The sequence below is a fragment of the Bufo bufo genome, chromosome 1 (assembly GCF_905171765.1).
Source record: "Bufo bufo chromosome 1, aBufBuf1.1, whole genome shotgun sequence".
In the NCBI taxonomy this organism is placed as follows: domain Eukaryota; kingdom Metazoa; phylum Chordata; class Amphibia; order Anura; family Bufonidae; genus Bufo; species Bufo bufo.
The window spans coordinates 325646260-325669121 of NC_053389.1; the positions used below are offsets into that span (position 1 = coordinate 325646260).

At 42.3% G+C, this 22862-nt stretch overlaps 1 protein-coding gene across 1 annotated transcript in view; it reads left to right on the forward strand.

Moving 5' to 3' along the window:
• The window catches only part of GABRA1 (gamma-aminobutyric acid type A receptor subunit alpha1), a 190157-nt gene that overhangs the window by 52388 nt on the left and 114907 nt on the right, over nucleotides 1–22862 (forward strand). Inside the window, exons 5-6 of the mRNA XM_040404912.1 lie at nucleotides 2561–2643; nucleotides 6590–6733. Coding sequence (XP_040260846.1) covers nucleotides 2561–2643; nucleotides 6590–6733 — 227 coding nt within the window. The remainder of the gene's footprint in view (nucleotides 1–2560; nucleotides 2644–6589; nucleotides 6734–22862) is intronic.

Consider the following 22862-nt stretch of genomic DNA (forward strand, 5'->3'; position numbering starts at 1 on the left):
TTTTTGATGGACCATGTGTCCATGGTGATACAGCAGAAGCATGCCCTATTGTGGTCCGTGATTACGGATCCATCACACAGTGTAGTTTATGGTTCCATGAAAGCAACAGACACAATACAGATGCCATCCATGTTTAGTCCTTGGTTTTCATAGATCATTGGTAGAAGATGCTTTGGAAACTAATTTTCAGCCAAGCAGTTTCTGTGAAATATGGACGGGCAGTGTTGGACTGAGGTGCCTAAGGCCCACCAGTAAAGTTCATTCTGGGATCCCAATTTGCAACTAGATGCAAATACTACCTGCTCACCTTGTGCTAGTCAGCATCAAGGCACTCAAGATGGTTGATTATTGGGTCCCTGCAGCAACTTTGAGAAGGCAAGTCCCTGAGGAAAGAGGATACTGGCTGGGTGCCATTGTGCCTAGCAGTCGTCTTGGTCAAGAAGACCCAGTGTTTTAGGATGTATAGGCTGGTTGAGATTATAAAAGCTGCTTATTTGTATTTAGTGCAGTCAATCTACCATGCCATGTACCACTTGTGAACGGGGTGGGGACAGGAGACCCACCTTCTCACAGGGTCCAACTGGGGGATTCACCATTTCCCCTGTGGGTCAGTCTAGACCTGCACATGGAGGGCAAAAAATAGATATACTGTATGGACCAAACATTCATTCTTCGTGGACATTTTTACATATGAATCACTGACCTTGTCATGGATGTCAGCATCGACACAAATGTTTGAAAGTGGACTTAGGTTACTTTCACACTTGCGGCAGAGTGATCCGGCAAGCAGTTCCATCGCCGGAACTGACTGCCGGATCAGGCAATCTGCATGCAAACGGACAGCATTTGTAGACAGATCCAGATGTGGATCTGTCTCACAAATGCATTGCCAGAACGGATCCGTCTCTCCGTTTGTCATATGGACAAACGGATCTGTTTCTATTTTTGTCCACATTTTTACCGGTCTGTGCATTGCCAGACTGGAAGGACGGATCCGGCATTGCGGTATTTATAATGCCGGATCCGGCATTAATACATGTCTATGTAAATTAATGCCGGATCCGGCATTCCGGCAACTGATCCGGAATTTTGGACAGAAATAATACCGCAGCATGCTGAGGTATTTCCTCCATCCAAAACGCTGTTCAGTGACTGAACTGATGACATTCTGATGCATCCTGAACGGATTTCTCTACATTCAGAATGCATGAGGATAAAACTGATCAGTTCTTTTCCAGTATAGAGCCCCTTGGATGGAACTCAGTCCCGGAAAATAAAAACGCTAGGGTGAAAGTACCCTTAGTCTGTACATGAAATTGGATGTATTTAAAGTCATTTTGATTGCTTAAATAATTTAGAAATTGGAGAAAAGAATTTTATGAAAATGGGTGCAAAGGAAAACTGTTGTCCTTAGCAAACAATTAGCTTGCTCCTTTCGTTTTCTAAAAGAGCTCTAAAAAATGAAAGGTGGAATCTTATTGGTTGCTTGCCATGCACTTACTTGTCTGCCTTCCTGCAGCGAGTCCAGCCCCAATATAATGGCGGTGTTCTGTTCCTACGGCAACAAGCCCCACTGGCAGTGAGGCTACTCGACCTATCAGAAGGCCAGGATGCTAATAGACCAATCAGGCTCTGTGCCAATGTCACATGCTTCCTGGCTTTTTTAAACAGGCAGCTACTGACCACAGGTGCCTGTGATTGATTTAATAAGCATCACTAGCTATTTGTGTGTTTGCTACTCTGGCACCGACCTGGGTTTCACCTCTTTCTATCTTGCTTTCTTTTTTTTTTACCATTTTGGTTTAGGCCCCTGCACTAGGTTAGGAAAGGACTGTCATCCAGTTGTGGGCGGTCACTTAGGACAGATCATGAAAGTAGGTAGGGACAGTGGTGTGGGTGGAGCACAGGACTGCACTTTTCCCTACCCTTACATGACATTGCTATGAGCAACAAAGACAGTTTTCCTTTGCACCAGTCTTGATTAATCCTCATGTGTGTCTTTCTGGTGGAATGTACTTTATGTCAATGTTTCTGACTTTTGAAAATGTGTCAATTCAGTTGACATTTCATTTTACTACTCATTTTAAGGTATGCATTACATAATTATATTTGTATAACATATCTCTTAGGTGGCACAGTGTTAGGGCTTGTTCACATCAACATTATGTATTCCTTTATGGTTTTCCGTTATAACAAGTTCTGTCGACAGACCTTTGTTTTCCGTCCAGCATAAAGCAAACCAGACGGATCCTTATGCTTGCCCATATACTTCTATTATGACGGATCAAAATGGAATGCCTCCAAAGGTTTCCGTTTTGATTTCTGTCTTATGGATTCTGTTATTTTCCGTTATAACCATGTTATAACGGAAAGCCATAATGGAATACATAATGGTGATGTGAACAAGCCCTTATACTGTTAAATAATTGTGTTCTTTTGTTAAAACTTATATTTATTGTATTTTTATTACAAAATAAATATAGAGATTCTGGCATAGTTCAGCAGAAATGCATATGAATAAAAATACTTCAAGAGAGATATTATGTTTTTCTTTTTAAAGGTTGACTGTGCGAGCTGAATGTCCTATGCATTTAGAGGATTTCCCAATGGATGCTCATGCCTGCCCATTGAAATTTGGAAGCTGTGAGTATTCCAAAAAGTACTACAATAATATGATTTTTTTTTTTTTTAAGTGAAAGAATTTGAGGATTACAGTAAATGCTCAATGTTTTTTTTTTTTTTTTCATTTTATGCAAATAATATTTTTTTCCTGGTTTTTTTTCTGGTTTTCTTCCTGTTTTATAATTTGTTCCTACATTTGTGTCAAATCATGACTATATACATCAGCAACCCAGAAGGAACTGTTGAGTTTTAAAAAAGAATCATTTGTTGTTTTCAGAAACATCACTACACTTGTCCATGGGTTGTGTGTATTAACATAAAAGTCACACAGTTCTATAGAATCCAATTTATTATAGACTTTTATAATTAGTTCGATTGAGTCCCTAGGACATGTTTAAATATCATATCCACTGGCTATAATTACAAGGAAATAATAAATGAAATTTTGAGGCTCGTATGACAGCATTGTGGGTTGCTCAGAGAAAATTAGGAAGTAGATGGATCATAATTTTTTGCTTGAAAGTCTGCCTTGTCTAGGTGATTAACTGACCTCCCACCTGTAGTAATAAATAAGACTAATGAATCATACACTTAGGTTTGAGAAATCAGAATATCATCCATATGAGGGAGAAGGTTCTAAGTAAATAGGGTAGAAAATATACATTTTTATATAAATATAAAGAATTTTTTATTTTTTTTTAAGTATCCGGCGCTGCCTGAGTATGAAGTCTTGTTCTGTTTGTGTGTTTATTTGATTTGTTACAAGGGTGCCCAGGAGGTCAATTAATGCCCTTGTTTTTTACAGGGAAATTGCTAGTAGCCCTATCTACCGCGACAGTTACAAATTGTTGAATTTATTTACTGTCCCCCATAACAGTAACCTCTACAGCGCCCCACCCCTTTAACTATAATCTTGACAGTGACCCACCCTCCTTAACAGTACACTCCACCCCACCTCTTTAATAGTTAACTCCACAGCTCCACACCCCTCTAAATAGTGACATCATCCACAGCACCCCATTCCTTTAACAGTTACCTCCCCTTAACAGTGACCTCCACAGCACCCCGCCCCCTTCACAGTGACCTCCACAGCACCCCGCCCCCTTAACAGTGACCTCCACAGCACCCTTCCCTTTTTAACTGTGATCTTCACAATTTCCCACCCCATTAACAGTAACATTCACAGTACCACGCTCCCGTAACAGTGATCTCCACAGCATGACACCCCCTTAAAGGATAACTGTCACATTTAGACCCTAATTTCAATTTTCATATATGTAGTTACTAATAACATGATATTCCAGAATCAGTTACTATTAGACTGACTTACCCCATATTTAATAAGATTCAGCCCTTAGCAACCAGTCTGCATAAAACTGCAATTTCACTATTCAGTTAAGATGGCCGCCACTGCCCTCACCCTGAGGCTAATCCCGCCTGCCCTCACTAGCCAGTAACAATAGCCCCCCAAAAGTGTCAGTAACCAGAGCCCTCCCCCTAAAGGGTTAATCTCCTGCAGCACAAAGGGGTCCTCTTACCACATGTTGCTTTCATTTATACACTGAGCAGATGGCAGATCTCCCTTCCCTGGTCTGCGCTGCTCCAACTCTGTATTATCCAGCTCTGCTGAGTGAGGGAGCGTCTGCCAAGCTCAGGGACAGGGAGAAGTGCCATGCTGGTAGACTCATACCCAAAAAGACTGAGTGCTGTAATAAATCAAAAGCTGCTTCAACAAAGTATTAGTTTAAGGGTCTGCACATTTATGCAACCATATTATTTTATTTGTATATTTTTTCTTCCCTCTACCTAAAAGATTTCAGTTTGTTTTTCAATTGAGTTGTATAGTTTATAGGTCACATTAAAGGTGGAAAAAGTTCTGAAATGATTTATCTTTGTCTCATTTTTTACAGCACAGAAACCTGACATTTTAACAGGGGTGTGAAGACTTTTTATATCCACTGTATGTCCTTGCTGGAAAATATTGTGTGCAACACATATAGCTGGGGCATGGCCTTTATGTCTTCACAGTAACCCCATGATAGTATACAAAGCTTTAGTACAAGTAGACATTATTATTACCTGAAACTCTGCAGCCATAGTGGAATTGTTCTTGCTGTTCCAAGCAATTGACTTACAGAAGACTTGTTTTATTTCATACATTTGAAGGTCATCGCCATAGTAGAGGACATCCTTGTATGATTTCGTAAACCCTTCATATTTGCCTGTCAAAATAATGTCTGAAACTTCCATTCAAATCTGTCTACACCTTATTGCATGTGCAAATATGTCACCTTCTTTCTTCTACTAATTGATGAGAATTCTTGATTCTTCACTGCTTGATTGTCATACAGCAAAAATGTTTTCACTATAATCTTTAAGATTTAAAAAATCGGATTGTCTTCTACATTTGTGGAGGAATGCCCGTTGAAGAATATGAATGCATGGTTATAAAATAAAATACTTTTTTTGGTTTGGATAGACAAATATATAGATAAGGATAGATAAATATATAAAATTGTAACTCCTGACTTTACATTGAAAGTCAATAGGGGACGGATCCGTTTGCAATTGCACCATATTGTGTCAAGGTCAAACAGATCCGTCCCCATTGACTTGCATTGTAAGTCAGGACGGATCCGTTTGGCTCCGCATGGCCAGGCGGACACCCGAACGCTGAAGCTGCGTTTGGGTGTCCGCCTGCTGAGCGGAACGGAGGCAAACCGGTGCCATACTGATGCATTCTGAGCGGATCCGCATCCACTCAGAGAATGCATTGGGGCTCTACGGATCCGTTCGGGGCCGCTTGTGAGAGCCTTCAAACGGAACTCACAAGCGGAACCCCGAACGCAAGTGTGAAAATAGCCTAATGTACTTTGCACGCGTGTGATGAAAAATCGGCATGTTTGGTACCCGAACTTCTTCACAGAAGTTCGGGTTTGGGATCGGTGTTGTGTAGATTTTATTATTTTCCCTTATAACATGGTTATAAGGGAAAATAATATCATTCTTAATACAGAATGCTTAGTAAAATGTCCATTGAGGGGTTAAAAATAATACTCACATTTTTCTCTCCCCATCCACTTGATCACTTAGCAGATATCCTCATCTTTCTACTTTCTTCAGGACCTGGCTAATGGACCTGGTGATGGACCATGTGATGAGCGCAGTGACATCATCAAAGGTCCTTTAGCCAGGTCCTGAAGAAAGTAGAAAGAAGAGGAGATCTGCTACGCGATCAAGTGGATGAGGTGAGTTAAATTTGTTTATTATTTTTAACCCCTCAATGGACATTTTACTAAGCATTCTGTATTAAGAATGCTATTATTTTCCCTTATAACCATGTTATAAGGGAAAATAATAAAGATCAGGTCCCCATCCCAATCGTCTCCTAGCAAGCAAGTGCGGATGTGGTGCAATTTTCACTCAGCCCCATTCACTTCTATGGGACCTGCGTTGCGTGAAAAACGTACAATATAGAGCTTGCTGCGATTTTCACGCAACGCACAAGTGATGCGTGAAAATCACAGCTCATGTACACAGCCCCATTGAAGTTAATTGGTCCGGATTCAGTGTGGGTGCAATGCGTTCACCTCACACGGAATTCTCGCCCGTGTGAAAGAGCACTTAGTTGGGTCTTGTGCTTGTACATGAACCAGATATATAGAAAAAATATTGTAATCTGCATAGACTGGGAGTTCTGTTAAATTGATAAAGGAGAGTTTCTAATGGGGGATTTCACTTAAAAAACAAAATAAAATAAAAATTCCACCTTTCTCAAACTTTTCTGAAAAATAAAAGCTATGCTGAGGTTTCTTTCTTTGGCCAACTGGGCAAAGTTTTTGCCGCTGATATTTGCATTAGTCTGAATCTGCATCTACAGTATAAAAATCACTAATTAGGCAAACTATTAGAAAGACATTTCTTCAACTGACTTCATATTATTTTTTTTTATGTCTTTTTAATACAGACGCTTATACAAGAGCTGAAGTTGTATACTCCTGGACACGAGAGCCATCACAGTCTGTTGTAGTTGCTGAAGATGGCTCCAGGTTAAATCAATATGATCTGCTAGGTCAAACGGTGGCGTCTGGAATTGTTCAATCTAGTACAGGTTTGTGAATATTTCTACTTTGCTTTCACATATTGTATGCTTTACATCCTATTGACTTCTCTTGTCTAAAGCAATAGAGTCGCACTCTGGCTGCAGATGAGTTGCTACGGCAACCAGAGAAAATCTAATGATCAATTATTGTCCAATACTATCATTTTCAGGCTTAGTTAATCCTGGTAATGATGCCCTTTTCAACATCTGAAACTTGACAAAAAGGGCAGATTATAAATAGTAAGTGGAGAAGTAGATTTTGGGGCTGTTTACATTGCAGGAAATAATTGTAATTTAAGCTAAATTGCCATTGTTTTGAAAAATGTACATGCTGTTCTGTTTTTGGCATTGCAATTTTCATTGGGAAGTTAAATTAGCATGTGACTGCTACTCATCATTATAATAAGAAAAGTGTATTTCAAGGAGGCACAATTTAATGTACCATATAAATCAAAACAAACTAGAAGCCTAGTGTATATCACTGTGACATCATCTGATGACCTTGAAGACATGGGAAATTGTGTATAGGTTCTATGGAGCAAGGAAAATGTAGAGTGATTCTCAGAAGAAAAATATGAGATAATGGACATAACAGTGCAAACTAAGCTACTGTCATTAGTAATGTGTAAATACAGTATGTGGTTCTTGTATATCTGATTATTATAGGTGAATTGTTGGGGGAATTATAAAGCCCAGTATGGCAATTTTCTGGGCAGAAAAAAAAACATTGAGAAAATTTACTCATACTCTGATTCAGTTAAATTGATCGAATATATACAGTTTTGGCTCAAATGTATGCAGAAATATAATATAATTCTTAAAGTTCACAAACTTTCAAGCACCATTGTATGTTGAAAGTGTTATATAATTATTCATTCACAATACCCAACAAACTGAGGAAGAAATCTACAGGTAATTAATTGCCTTATCATCAAACAGTTCAGCTAAGGCTTCTTTCACATTTCCATTAAAGGGCATCTGTTTTTGTAGCTATGAAACTGGCTGACCTGTTGCCTTTTTGCTTGGCAGCTGAAGGCATCTGTGTTGGTCCCATGTTCATATGGGCCGCATTGCTGAGAAAAATGATGCATTAATGTATGCAAATGAGCCTCTATGAGCAATGGGGGCATTTTCCTTAGGGCTCATGCACACAATTTTTTTTTTTCTGTGTCTCGTATGCGGAATCATTTTTTTGTGGCCCTTATACAGAACCATTCACTTCAATGAGGCTGTAAAATAAAAATAAAAAGCGAAAAGGACTATGTGCATTCCGTGTCCGTATCTCTGCATGGCTGTTTCTGCAAAAAAATAGAGCAGGTCCTATTATTGTCTGCATTACGGACAAGTTCTATTAGGGGCTCGCCATTCTGTTACGCAGAATGCACACTACTGTTGCCTCTTTCCTGTACTCCATCTGTGCCAGATACTGAAGGGCATGGCACCGCTTGAGACTTTAGGAGAGGTCAGGGTCAGACGAAATCATGTTTACACTGCCTGTCAAAGTGCAGTAGGAAGAAGCATAAAAACAAGAGTAACATCTCTAGCTACAGTATACTTAAAGATTTAATTAGATAATTAGATAGATTAATTAGATAGATTTAAAGATTTGCAAAATTTATCAAACAATGTGCAATAGTTGACAATGTCTATACAAATTACAATATTGAAGACTCAAGCAAAACTGATTTCTAAATTCCCCTTACCGTATGATAAGTCTCTGTGTGAAAATAAATCTGCCTGGAAATTATGGTAAAATTTATGATGCAGCAACATCAGTCATCAGTCCAATATAACATGAGAGTAACAGCAGAGTAGAGATGAGTGAATTTCTTGAAATTAGTTTTATGCCTGATTCGTCAAAATTGTGAAAACAAATTAATTTGTGTCCAAAAGTACTTCAATTGTCCTGAAAATTGGTACATAACACTCAGGTTTTCTAGGATTAATTTATTTTTTCTCTCTTGTCTTTTTCTCATTTTTTTCAAATTTTTGTACTTTCTCTCCCCTTCCCATTTTAAGCCTTTTAATGCAATGACAGCAATAGTAAATAATGTCAGACTGACACTGACATATATAGAAGAGATGAGTGGACCTGTTGAGATTGGTTCAGTTCTTATTCACCGAATTTTTACAAATGTTCAGTTCAGACCTGAATCGATTCAGCCCAAACCAAAGTGGCTCCAATTACCCTGAAAATTGGCAAATAGCACCCTCTAGTCTCCTACGAGTAAGGGTGCCGTGTTTTGCAACTGCAGACAAAAATAGGACATGCTCTATCTTTTTTTGAGGGACCAGGTTCCTCAAAATTATGAATGAGCCCTTACTTCTAGGAAAACAAGTTATTGGTTTTCATTATTTTTTTTTTTTTATATATATTTTTATTTTGTTTTAACCAAGGAGCAGAGATACAGGCAAATGGTGATGGACACAAGTTTGTGTCATACAGCATCACCTTACATTAGATGATATTATTACAAGTAACAATAATACGAACAGGCGGGAGTCTGCACATTGAATCGAAGACGCAGTCTGCATCGAATGGATTATATCTCAATAAAGGGTTAGAATCACAGAGAATATTTCCTGAAGTCCATCTATAGTTTCCAAAGAGCGCAGAAGTTTCTATGAGAGTGGTTCTCCCAAGCGGACAGTTCTTCTAACCTGTAGATGGAATCAATCTTGTTAAACCAGTGATCGAGCGGGGGAAGGTCAGGGGACAACCAATGCCGGGGTTTAAGGGGTAAGGAGCTAAACATGGGAGAATAGAGTCCAAGGAGAGCTAGTTTGGGAGAGGGGGAAATTTGAGTTTTGCAAATTAAATTGCATTGCTTGAATATTTCAGACCACCATGATAAAATTGATGGACATGACCACCAGACATGATAAAATGTCCCCCTTTCGGACCCACACCTCCAGCATGTGTCTGAACCCGAAGAGGAGAAACGGCAAGTTACATCTGGAGTTTTATACCATCTGGTAAGAAATTTGTATCCGTTTTCCTGGATCCTGACGCATCTGGAGGAAGAATGTGGTTCAATAAAGAGGCGTTGTTGTTCTTCTATGGTAAATGGTGTGCCCAGGTCCTTCTCCCAAGAACCAATGAAGGACGGTTTAGGCATAGAGACAGGGGAGGTATGTCTCCTGTACATAAGGGAGATGAGTTTCCAGGGGGGGGGGGGGGGGGGGGGTTTGCACAGATCAAGCTTTCAAACCATGTCAGGGGCCTAAGCAGGTCATTGTATTGTATATGTTTGGAGATAAAGGAGTGGAGGAAGGATATAAAGAATATGGAGGGAGTGACCATGGGGAAAAGACTCTGAATGGTAGTTCTATCAACCAGTTTGCCATCGTCTCCAAATAGGGAAATCACTGTAAGTGTAGAATATCTGATTGAGGGAGGGAGGCTTTATATTAGTTCTATCGGGGCTAGATTCAAAAGATCCCTCACCTGGATAAGGGGAGAGGGTAAGGGGACAGCTAAAGCCGATTTTTGAAATTTATCCCAAGCTTTCAATGTGGCCCTAATATTCAGATTATGATGAATAAGTTTCGGGTGGGAGTTTTTGGGGCGTATTAGAAGAACTCTAAATGATGATAGGAAGAACGAAGATTCCATTCCCACCCAGGATTTAAATGAAGTTTCTCTAAACCAGTCTATGGTTCTAGATAGTAAGCTGGCCATATTATATGCTGCAGGGTCGGGAAGATTGATGCCACCTGAAGATTTAGGTCTCTGCAGGATATGAAGGCTAATGCGAGCTTTTTTCTTGTTCCAAATGAATTTACGAATATCTCTATTAAGGGATTCGAAGTAAGTGTTGGGGATAGGAAGAGGTAGGACCTGTTGCAGATAATTTAGTCTTGGCAGGAAGGGAAGTAAATATGTTTTTTCGGCCAAACCATGACAGCATTGGGAAATATAGGTTATTAATTTAAGATTGCATGGATTGTAGGAGAGGGACATAGTTAAGATTGAATAGGTTGGAGAGATCGGAACCAATTTTGACTCCTAGGTAAGTTAAGGTAGGTGAATCCCATTTGAAAGGTGAGCGAGAAGCAAGTTTAGATTTGGTGCGAGGGTTTAAACCTATATCTAGGACATGGGATTTCTTCATATTAATTTTAAAGTTAGACAGAGGGCTAAACCTTTCTAATTGATCATAGATACGGGGTAGAGAAATGGAGGGGTTGGTGGTTAAGAGTAATAAGTCGTCTGCGAAGGCAGCAGCTTTATGTTCCTGGCCGCCTAGCTTGATGCCTTTGATCAGGGAGTCTTGGCGTAAGGATTGAAGCAGGGGTTCCATGACCAGAACAAAGACCAGAGGGGATAACGGGCAACCTTGGCGGGTTCCGTTCTTAATGGGGAAAGGAGGAGAGAAGGTGTTATTTATCAGCACCGACGCCGAGGCATTGAGGTACATTGAGAAGACCGCCTGTATGAAGGGGTCGGGGAGCCCAAATTTCATTAGGGCAAGGAGCATAAAGTCCCAATTGACTCTATCAAATGCTTTTTCGGCGTCGGTGCTGACAAGGACTAATGGGCAGGGTTTCCTTTTAGCATAAAAGATAGCGTTCAGGATCATCGTTGAGTTATCTTTACCCTCCCTGCCGGAGACAAAACCTGTTTGGTCTTTGTGGATTAAGGAGGGTAGTAGCGGGGATAGGCGGTTAGCAAGTATTTTAGCCAGAAGTTTTAGGTCCAGGTTCAGTAAGGATATAGGGTGATAATTTTCACAATAAGCAGGATCTTTATCAGTTTTGGGTATAATTGTTATATGTGCTCTGGTCATATCTGGGGTTAAGGGTATTCCTTTAAGAGACTGGTTAAAAAGTAAAAGTAAGTGAGGAGCGAGGGAGTCACTAAAGATGCAATAATATATGGCTGAGAGACCATCTGGCCCGGGAGCTTTATTTCTTGGGAGTTGTTTTATAGCGTCTTTCAATTCTTTGGTCGTAAAAGGGGATTCTAAGGAAATCTTTTGAGATTGATTTAAGTCTGGGAGGGATAGGGACTGAACAAACCTCTGAATTGCTTCGGGATCGGAAGGAGCCTCAGCTGGAGGGGTAGCTTAGGAATGTTGTATAGAGCGTGGTAGAAGTCTCGGAATTGAGAGGCTATATCCTTGGTTTTGATAAGAGTTCCCCCATTTTTGGTGTGGAGTTTACATGTATGGTTATGGGATCGTCTTTGTTTTATCCTGTTTATCATGAATCTTGATGCCTTATCGCCGTGGGTGAAAAATTTGAATTGGGAGTTGAGAAAGTGTTTAGCTGAGGCAGTGTTTAATAATTTTTTTTAGTTCGGATCAGAGTCTGGTGAGATCAGCAAGTTGTGGGTCAGAGAGAGTTTGTTTATGTTGAGTCTCCAGTTTTTTAATATTCAAGAGAAGATTATCAATTTGGGCCATTCTTAACTTTTTAACATGGGAACCTAAGCTAATAAGTTGCCCTCGCATATAGGCTTTATGGGTATCCCACAGAGTGTGGGGAGAGGTTTCTGGAAGGGCGTTCAAAGTGAAAAAGTCTTCCAGGACATTTTTTTGTTTGGAAACATGGTTTGGGTTAGAGAGGAGCTGCTCATTAAGTCTCCACCTAAATGCCCTGGGAGTGGCATGTGGGGGGGGGATGGAAATAAATATAGGGGCATGGTCGGAGAGGTGAATTGAATCAATACAAGGGTTAAGACAAGATTGAATATGTTCTTTAGAAACTAATAAATAATCAAGTTTCTGATATGAACCATGTACATTCGAGTAAAAAATATAATCCCTTACAGAAGGGTATTGCAATCTCCAAACGTTGACCAGGTGTAAATCAGCTAATGAATTGCTAATTGTTCGGAGTGCGCGTTTAGACAATGCAGATTTGCTGGTGGATGAATCTAAAAACGGGTCCAGAGTGACGTTGAGGTAACCGCCTAGAACCACGTTGCCTTCCTGAAAGGGGGTGATAATAGGGATAAGATTTTTGAACCAGGCCGCCTGGTCGACGTTTCGGGCGTATACATTTATAAAGGTGTACATACAGTTACCAATAGTGCCCTTAAGTAGTAGGTATCTGCCTTTAGCGTCCTGTTGGTGGGAACAGTATTGGAAAGGTATATTACTACTAAATCAAAAGCTGATCCCTCTGCATGCAGATGAGTTTGACCCGCAGTGGAACCACACTGGGAAACTGGAGCGAGAGAGATCCGGATATCTGTTGAATTTAAAATGTGTTTCCTGTAAAAACAGAACTGAGGTCTGTTTCTTCTTCATAAAAGACAAAATTTGGCATCTTTTGGAAGGCGAGTTAAAGCCTTTGACGTTAAATGAAGCAATCTTGAGATTAGTCATCATTTAGGTTTAAAGATATCCGGATCTAGCTGAACCAACCATAGCGGGACCACCTCAGACCAGTAGGGACACCATGAATATCTCTGTGATGATTTGTTTAAGCAGAATACTGTAATGCAGACCCACCAATTAAAAGTAGTAACAGGCAAGGTAATAAAGAAAAACCATGAAAACAATAAAAACATTAACAAATGCACGGAAGCAAAGGATAATATGATAATATCCAAGGGGGTATTGTAATCAGAAGAGTTATCACCCTAATATATATTAGTAGTCACGCATAATACAAGTGGAGCAATTATTCGGGTTGGGAGGTATGGAAAAAGGAAGAAGATCAGCTGAGTGAAGGATCAGAATTGTAACAAAAAAAGAGTAGTTTAAAGGATGGAGAAAGCTGGGAAAGGAAGTGGGTATGGAGAAGAGGTAGACTAGAGACAGGAATCAGACACAAAGCTCGGGACTTCACAATCTCCCATTGGTAGACGTCTTGGTGTGGAGAGGGATACTTCTCTCCTTTGCTTGAGGGATCTGGGAGTGTGTTGCTTCTCCCAATGTTCGGCTGTAGGTAGACTCGGAAGAGAGGAGAGGTCTTGTATTATGTCCCATTTCTGGATATTCAGCGGGTTGATGTTCAGGTGATCATATACTTGATTGAGGTCCGCATAAGAGGAGACAGCGACCTTCGTAGAAAAAAGATATGCCGAATGGGAAGGTCCATCTGTATAAGATGGCATGCGAGCTGAGCCAGTCCGTTAGGGGCTTCAGGGCTCTCCTTTTTTGTAGAGTGATCTGAGCTAGGTCTTGAAAAATAGAGACAGTATATATGTCCCAAGTGATCTCTCCCGTCTGGCGGGCTTTAGCAAGGATAGCTTCCTTTACTGGGAAGGCAAGAAATTTGCATACTATATCCCTTGGAGGGGCGTTTGTAGCCGGTTTAGGTCTCAGCGCCCTGTGGGCCCTTTCTAAGATCACATCATGGGCGGAATCAGGGCCTAAAAGGGATAGGCAAATTTGAGTCACTGTATGGGGAATATCACCCGTAGCAAACAATTCCGGTATGCCGCGGAAGCGCAGATTATTGCATCTACCGCGGTTTTCCTGGTCTTCCAGTGCACAGTAAATGGAGTTCAAATTTGTTTGGATAGTGCCAATATGCTGGGAGACCGCTTGCTGGTGTTTCAGAATGGCAGACTGAGAGTCCCCTAGAGCAGGCATCCTCAAACTGCGGCCCTCCAGCTGTTGTAAAACTACAACTCCCACAATGCCCTGCTGATACCTTTAAGCTGTTCGGGCATGCTGGGAGTTGTAGTTTTGCAACAGCTGGAGGGCTGCAGTTTGAGGATGCCTGCTCTAGAGCCTCCACCCTCCGCCCTATGTGTTTGATGTCCTGTTTGATGGCCGACAGGTCAGAGCTTATGGGTTCAAGGGATGGACATCAAGGTATCTTTAAAGCAAGCCCTGGATAGCGGGAGTGTGTTTGGCTCCTCATCTCCTTCTGGAGCGGCTTTGGGCTGTTCTTTCTGTGTGCGGCTGTTTGAGCGCGGGGAGACCGGCGCCATCTTGCCCTCACGCGCTACATAGCCGGGGGCAGCCTTTTTAATAAATTTGTCCATTTCCCCTTTGCTCACCGAGGGCTTTTGTTGGTCGGGTCCTTCACTGGACTTAGGTCCCCTGATCTTCACCATAATGACTTCTCTAGGCTGAAATTGCAGGCTAGTAGGGCGATTTCCCACACGGAGCTGGACACTCACACAGGCATCTGCTGCAGGCGCTAGCTCCACCCCGGTTTTCATAAATTTTAAAGAACTTTTGCTTTTTCTCTCCCACGTACCCCTCTCTAATCTCTTAAACATATTGACAGAAAAAGTCATGTCAGAGTGACACTGACATACAGTACAGACCAAAAGTTTGGACACACCTTCTCATTCAAAGAGTTTTCTTTATTTTCATGACTATGAAGGCATCAAAACTATGAATTAACACATGTGGACTTATATACATAACAAACAAGTGTGAAACAACTGAAAATATGTCATATTCTAGGTTCTTCAAAGTAGCACCTTTTGCTTTGATTACTGCTTTGCACACTCTTGGCATTCTCTTGATGAGCTTCAAGAGGTAGTCCCCTGAAATGGTCTTCCAACAGTCTTGAAGGAGTTCCCAGAGATGCTTAGCACTTGTTGGCCCTTTTGCCTTCACTCTTCGGTCCAGCTCACCCCAAACCATCTCGATTGGGTTCAGGTCCGGTGACTGTGGAGGCTAGGTCATCTGGCGCAACACCCCATCACTCTCCTTCATGGTCAAATAGCCCTTACTTTCAAAGTTTTCCCAATTTTTCGGCTGACTGACTGACCTTCATTTCTTAAAGTAATGATGGCCACTCGTTTTTCTTTACTTAGCTGCTTTTTTCTTGCCATAATACAAATTCTAACAGTCTATTCAGTAGGACTATCAGCTGTGTATCCACCTGACTTCTCCTCAACGCAACTGATGGTCCCAACCCCATTTATAAGGCAAGAAATCCCACTTATTAAACCTGACAGGGCACACCTGTGAAGTGAAAACCATTTCAGGGGTCTACCTCTTGAAGCTCATCAAGAGAATGCCAAGAGTGTGCAAAGCAGTAATCAAAGCAAAAGGTGGCTACTTTGAAGAACCCAGAATATGACATATTTTCAGTTGTTTCACACTTGTTTGTTATGTATATAATTCCACATGTGTTAATTCATAGTTTTGATGCCTTCAGTGTGAATTTACAATTTTCGTCATGAAAATAAAGAAAACTCTTTGAATGAGAAGGTGTGTCCAAACTTTTGGTCTGTACTGTACATACAGGTGAAACTCAAAAAATTTGAATATCGTGCAAAGGTCCATTTATTTCAGTAATGCAAATTAAAAGGAATTGCATTAATGCAGCTGGAGAGATGCAAACGCCCCCTCAATAAAGGAATGGATTACCAAGGTAAATCAAATCTGTAGTTTCGAAGAAATGACAAGTTGGATCAACAGAAACCACGAGAAATTTCTGAAAACCTGGCACCCTTGGAGGTCATGGAATGATGGGCAGTGATGTGAAATTAGCTGGTAACCCCATATCATAACAAACCACTGATGAGCTAGAGTCATCTAACCGACACCCTGATCTAGATCTTGAGCATAGTTCCTTAGTTCCTCAACTCATACACAGTTCTACTGAGCACTGAAATAGCTTAAACCTCGATTACTATCTATCCCCCCTCCTCTTCTTCATCTTTCTTCTCCTTCTATCTCCTTTCTCCCCCTTTCTTTCTTTTTCAATATCTTTTTCTATCTTATCTTTTTTATGTATAAATGGCATATGGTCCAGACAACCATGGTCCCCCTTGATACTTTGATATACTTTGCTATGCAATTATTAGGTCTTTACTTAACACCTCTAGGAGTCATATAGGGGACTGAGATCATTGCTATACCGCATGATATTACTTATGGATCTATAAAGAAACGTCAAATAGTTAATAAATGTAATGTATATGACCTGTGATATCAACTTTGTATACTACTATATATGGCCAAATGGTAATTGTTTGTTTTGAAAAATTCTGAAAATAAAGAATTTACAAAAAAAATAATAATAATTTTTGTGAAAAGGTTCAATATTCTAGGCTCAAAGTGTCACACTCAGTCAGCTAGTCAGCTAATTAATCCATATCCCCTGAGCAAAGGGTACCTGAAAATTGTGACTTTGGAGATCATCCAAATTATAACAAATAAAGGCTTGAAATGTAATTTTGCCTTGTTTCAGCTTGCTCAGCAGATTGGCACCGTTGTCGCACACCACTTTACCAACTGTCAAATTGAGCGAGGTTAGCCACAGATCGGCCTGTGACTGTAAAGCTGAAAGGAGTGCAAGATCGATGTGGTTCTTGGCTTCCAGGCACAACAGCCGCAGCACAGCATGGCAACGTCTCACCTGGCAAGTTGAATAGGTTCTGGGAACTTGGGGGTGCAGCGGAAGAGGGGTAGCAGTGGAAAAGGAGGAGTCAGCCGAGGAGGATATGGAAGATGGAGTATGAGGAGGAGAAAAAGAGGCAGGCCTGCATGCAATCCGTGGCGGTAACTCCAAATCCACACGGATTGCATGCTTTAAGGCCGTCAGAAGGTTCACCCAGTGTGCAGTAAACGTTATGTACCTTCCTACCCGTGTTTGCTAGACCACATGTTTGTGGTCAGATGTATCTTGGCACTGACACTGTGTGCCAGAGATACATTCACTTGCCACTGAGTGTGGCCATATAGCTCCGGGATGCCCTTCTTGGAGAAATATTTCCTTCTGGGGACCTTCCATTGCGGTGTGCCAATGGCCACAAATTTTTTAATGGCCTCCGAGTCCGCCAGTTTATATGGCATTAGTTGGTGGGCTAGCAATTCCGACAAGCCAACACAGTGGAAGGTGGAGTAGAGGACAAATGAGAGGAGAGAGGAGAAGGAGGAGGAGAACAGGCAGGACGTGGAGTGCCGGGAGTGTGGCTTTGTGGGTTCTGACGGTTTTGCTCCCATTGGGCTCAGTGATGGGAGGCCAGGTGCCTTCTTAAGGCGCTCGTCCCTTGGTGAGTGTTGGGCTCACCGCAACTTATGCGTTGACAGCACAGGCTGCAGATGGCAACACTATTGTCAGCAGCGGACACGTTAAAAAAAGCCCACACACCCACTGAACTCCCCTCCTCTTACTCTCTTGTGTTCACCCACATGACGTTCATCAACACGTCATCATGGTCACTTTCACCAACACTGACATTAGAGATCTCGGAGTAGGCAGCAACAGCGGACACCACCCTCCTTGGGCTAATCTGGGTACTGTCGTCAGACTGCTGGGTGGCGACCGTTGATTCCTCTGCTTCCTGATACGATGCCACGAATTGCTGCGCATCGGTAAAGTCTTGGAATGGATGGGAAAATAATTCTGACTCGAGCGGAGGGGATATGGTGGTGGTGGTGGTATCTTTGGGGGTGCACACAGCAGAGAGTGAAGAGGGTGCTGATAGAGGGGATGAGGAGGGTGCAGAAGCAGAAGGCTAATCGCACACACCTTCTGCAACTTCCCACTTAGGCTAAAGCCTGGTGCACCTGCCCGACCCCTACCACCCCTGCGGAATGGCCTGCTTCTTCCTCTGCCTGTCATTTTCAAAATGACCCTGTGACAAAAGTCCCTATAGAAGAGCAGTATTTGTGGAAGAAGGTATATCACACCCCTGCCTCAATCAGTTTTTTTGGAGGGCAATGGGTAGATCACAGCAGTAGAGATTATTTGTTTTACTAGCGGTTGTCACTCTGTGTAACTGCGATAACACAGCAAAACCGCTAACAAATGCTGCACTACCTAAATGCACTATATAGAAAGTATATTATTGGTATATAACACTCCTGCTTCAATCAGTTTTTTTTGGGGGGCAACTGGTATATCACACCAGTAGAAATTATTTGTTCCAATAGCGTTTGTCACTCTGTGTAGCTGTGGTAATGCAGCAAAGCTGCAAACAAATGCTGCACTACCCAAATGCACTATATAGAAAGTATATTATTAGTATATCACACCCCTGCTTCAGTCAGTTTTTTTTTGGGGGGGGGGGGCAACTGGTATATCACACCAGTAGAAATTATTTGTTCCAATAGCGTTTGTCACTCTGTGTAGCTGCAGTATCGCAGCAGAACCGCACACAACTGCTGCACAATACAAATGCACTATAATATACTTTCTATGTTAGAAAGCATATTATAAGTATATTACACCCCTTAGTAAGTTACACCTATCGATAGCACACCTATACCAGTCCTTAAAAGGACTTTAGCGTTTGGTGTCCCTAACAGTCTGTCCCTGCTCCACACAGCAACCTCTCCCTACACTGGCAAAAGACTGAATATAAAATGGCGGCCAGATCGGGTTTATTTATAAGGTTGGGGGTATGTCCATGTGCTGAAATGTCTCAATTGGCTGTCCTGTACCACCTGATGGATGTGTCATGTCTCAATTGGCTGTCCTGTACCACCTGATGGATGTGTCAAGTTCTTCACAATGTAAAAGAATATGGAGCCTGCGGACATCGCCATATGTTCGCTCATTCGGCGAACCGAGAACAAGCAAAGTTCGACGCAAAACGACTGCTGGGCAAACTGCAAGGCCATCTCTACCAGTAATCATTAGACTGCTTGATGTCAATGATACACCTGTCAGTGAGTAAGCAGGGCAGCATACAGCTCGCCATTCTTGCCAGCGTACATGAGAAGACAGTTCTTTATAGCTCCACCCCCCCACTAAGATGATTGGGTGTCGTGGCTGGTATCACTGTGATCATCATTCTCCTGCCCCTCCACCACCTTTTCTTCTCCTCTTCTGACTCCTCCAGTGGCAGATCCTCATCCTCATGCTCATCCTCCATGGAGAGTTTCTTGTTGTGGACCCCCAACAGCTACAGAGCTAACAGCAAGATGTGTTGGCTGTTTTATTCCTCCATTGCCTCCTTCTGCATGAGTGTTAGCATCTGTTCTAAGATAAATATGAGGGGGGTGACATTGTCATGCTGCAGTTGTCTCAACTGAAAAATTAGTGGCCTCTTCAAAATGTATGCCTTGACAGGGTAAGAATATCTTTCCCTATGACATGCACAAGTGTTTATTGTCAAAATAAAAAAAAATATCTCCCTTTAAATTGGAATCAGCAGCAGTATAGTGTGTTTGTGAAAAGGTTAAGGTAATAAGAGGCATGTGGCCGCAATAAGAGCGGCAACAGAAGCAACATAGAATGGCACATACAAGGCAGTAGATTGACTGTCTTTGAGAATTAGTAATAGTAGTAGTGGTAGTAGTAGTAGTGGTGCCAATAGGGTATTAGCAGCAAGGACCAGCAGATGTGGCAGTAGCAGTAACATAGTGCCTGCTGGCAAGCAGTTAGCCAGCAGTAGTGGCATGATGGCAGCACTGGCATGATGGCTGCAGCAGCATCAGCCATAAGGAACATGATGTTTGTCAGGCTACATGATGATAGGCAGGAAAGCAGGCTGACAGCAACAGTGGCTAGAGTGGGCACCTTCAGCAAGGCCAAAACTATTCATCCGCCTCAGCTGCAGGAGTGTGAAAATCCTCTTGAATCTAGGCTTGGGACATTTTGATAAAAGTTAGGCCAGAGTGTAGGTAGGCCTGAATCTGAGCATTGATGCAGGAGATCTAGGCTTGCAAATTTGCCTCAGCCTGGTGTGGCATGGGAAAAAAAACTGTTACAACATGTTGAGGAGTCGGAACTGGATGCTGGACAAAAACTTCTGCCAGTTGCATACACATTGTTTCCTAGTAATAACGTAATTTGGGCTCCCTTTCGAAGGGAGGAAAATATTGCCCCATTATCCTTTGATAGCAATAGTCTAGCAACATGGCTATCCAGTAATCATTAGGTCAGCATACAGCTCACCATTCTGGCCAGCGTACATGAGAATACAGTTCTTTACAGCTCCACCCCCCAATAAGATGATTGGGTGTCGTGGCTGGTGTCACTGTGATCATCATTCTCCTGCCCCTCCACCACCTCTTCTCCTCCTCTTCTGACTCCTCCAGTGGCAGATCCTCATCCTCATGTTCCTCCTCCATGGAGAGTTTCTTGTTGTGGCTCCCCAACAATTACAAGGCGGACAGCAAGATGTGTTGGCTGTTTTTCTTCCTCCACTGTCTCCTACTGCATGTGTGTCAGCATTTCTTCTAAGATAAATATGAGGGGGATGAGACTGTGATGCAGCAGTTGGCCCAACTGAAAACATTTTTGACCTCTTCAAAGGGCTTCTGGACCAAACAGGTGTCTCGGATGAACTGCCACTGCTCCCTGCTGAGGCACTTTGATGCATGACAAAATCACTCATGGCTTTCTGCTGCTCATACAGTCACTCTAGCACGTGCAATGTTAAATTCCAGAAAGTTGGAACATTGCAGATTAAGCAGGGTAACAACAGACCGTTCTGTAGCTGTAAATCCAGGAGAGCATTCATTGCTATCTAAGTATGACTGAAATATGAGGACAGTTCTCATGGATATTGCCAGCACCTTGCACAAGCCAGTGTACATTGTTTTAAAAAGCATTGCATGGCAAGGTTAATCACGTACACCATGCAGGGAGCATTGTCATTGACCATCTTGCCCAGTTGGAGCTGGCCAGTGAAATAATCAGTGGAGTGTTAGCTACTTGATGTACATACTTTAGCAATTGCTTGCCTGTGTGGCTACTCTTGCCCAGGTTGATCAGCTTCAACGCAGCATGGCAACACTTGATTTGATATATGTGATAGGAAGGAGAGGGAGTGGGAGTGACTCTGTGCCCTGCTGCTGTTGGGGACAGAAGTGTGTCCATAGAGGTGGAGGTGTTGGAAGAATCAGATAAGTGCTTACTGTGAGAGCTAGGTTGATACAATTGTGGGTTGGTGGGGGGGGGGGTCAACAGGACCTGGCCTTGTTGCTGGAATGCTGCCTAGCCACTGCCACAAAAAACATTGACCCTGTGGGCAATGAAATAAATATACTGTCCCTGCCCGTAACAGCTGCTCCAAATGTCCACTGAGACACTTTGCCACACAGAGACAATCGCAAGGAGCAGCTTGCATTATTTGCAACATGATAGCAGACTCTACTAAATAGTACTGCAAGCAACTTGGCCAGGTGGTAGTTCAGCTTGTAGACCAGCTAATTGCTGGTTGATAAGATTTTTAATCGCCACACATTTCACTCTGGATGCTCTATTATGGAGTGGATTACAAGGAAGAGGAGAAGAAGAAGCTGATGATGATGACAAGGACTCTGTATTACTTGGGGATGCAGGATGGTTGCCACAAAGAAGACCAAGAGAAGGAGAAAAGACTCGTTCTGATTGGGAATGCTGGCCAGTTGTATTTTCCCAAAGGATCCGGCGATGCCACTTCATGTGCTCCAATGGAGCTCTGGTACCTATGTTTGTCTTTGAACACCCACAGCGTATTTTAATCCTGCAGATCCTGGGGGAAAAAACTTCATATGGGAGTTGCTCACACTAGAGAAAGCCGAGCTTGGTGTAGGTCTGGCATATTTTATACCTGTGCCCACAGTATTAGCAGCATCACCAGTTCCCAAGCTGACCACATTATATGCAGATCTGACCGTGCCAGTTATTTTAGAGGTTTTGGCCGCACATTGCCTTCACTCTATATTGCCACTACGGCCACTACCCTTTTCCTCCACCTCTTTGGCACCCTTATCTGGCTCCCAGGTCCTGTCCAACACACAATCATAATCTGAGTCCTCTCCCTCTCTGCTACTTTTATCAGACTGTGATATTTCATGGCGGGCTCCTTGGTCCTCTTCCCTATTCTCTGCTCTGTATTTGCGTCAATGGCCACTGTCTCTGCCCAATCTGGCAATACCATGGCTATAGGTACCGTTATTACCAATACAGCTATGCAAGGAATCCCCCAACATCTCCTGAACTCCTCCTCAGGGTAGTCCAAATGGTGACTGCTTTCACATAAGTCATCAACATAGACACTCTCTTGACTATCTGCTATAGAGTGCGGTGGGGTTTTGTTGCTTCTTTTTAGGAAAAAGGCAGGCATTCTACTAGGCAGTGAAGACAGAGGACGCCACTAAAAGGCTTCTCTGGGGCTACAAGGATAAAGTGCAGGAGGAATGCTATGAACCCTGACTCCTAGGCATGATGTCAGACTCAGAAGTCACCTCCAGGTCATCCTGCTGTAACTGAGAGAAGGAGTGAGCCATCCGATTCACAATCTCATCCTCTTTCTCTTCAAAGATGTTGC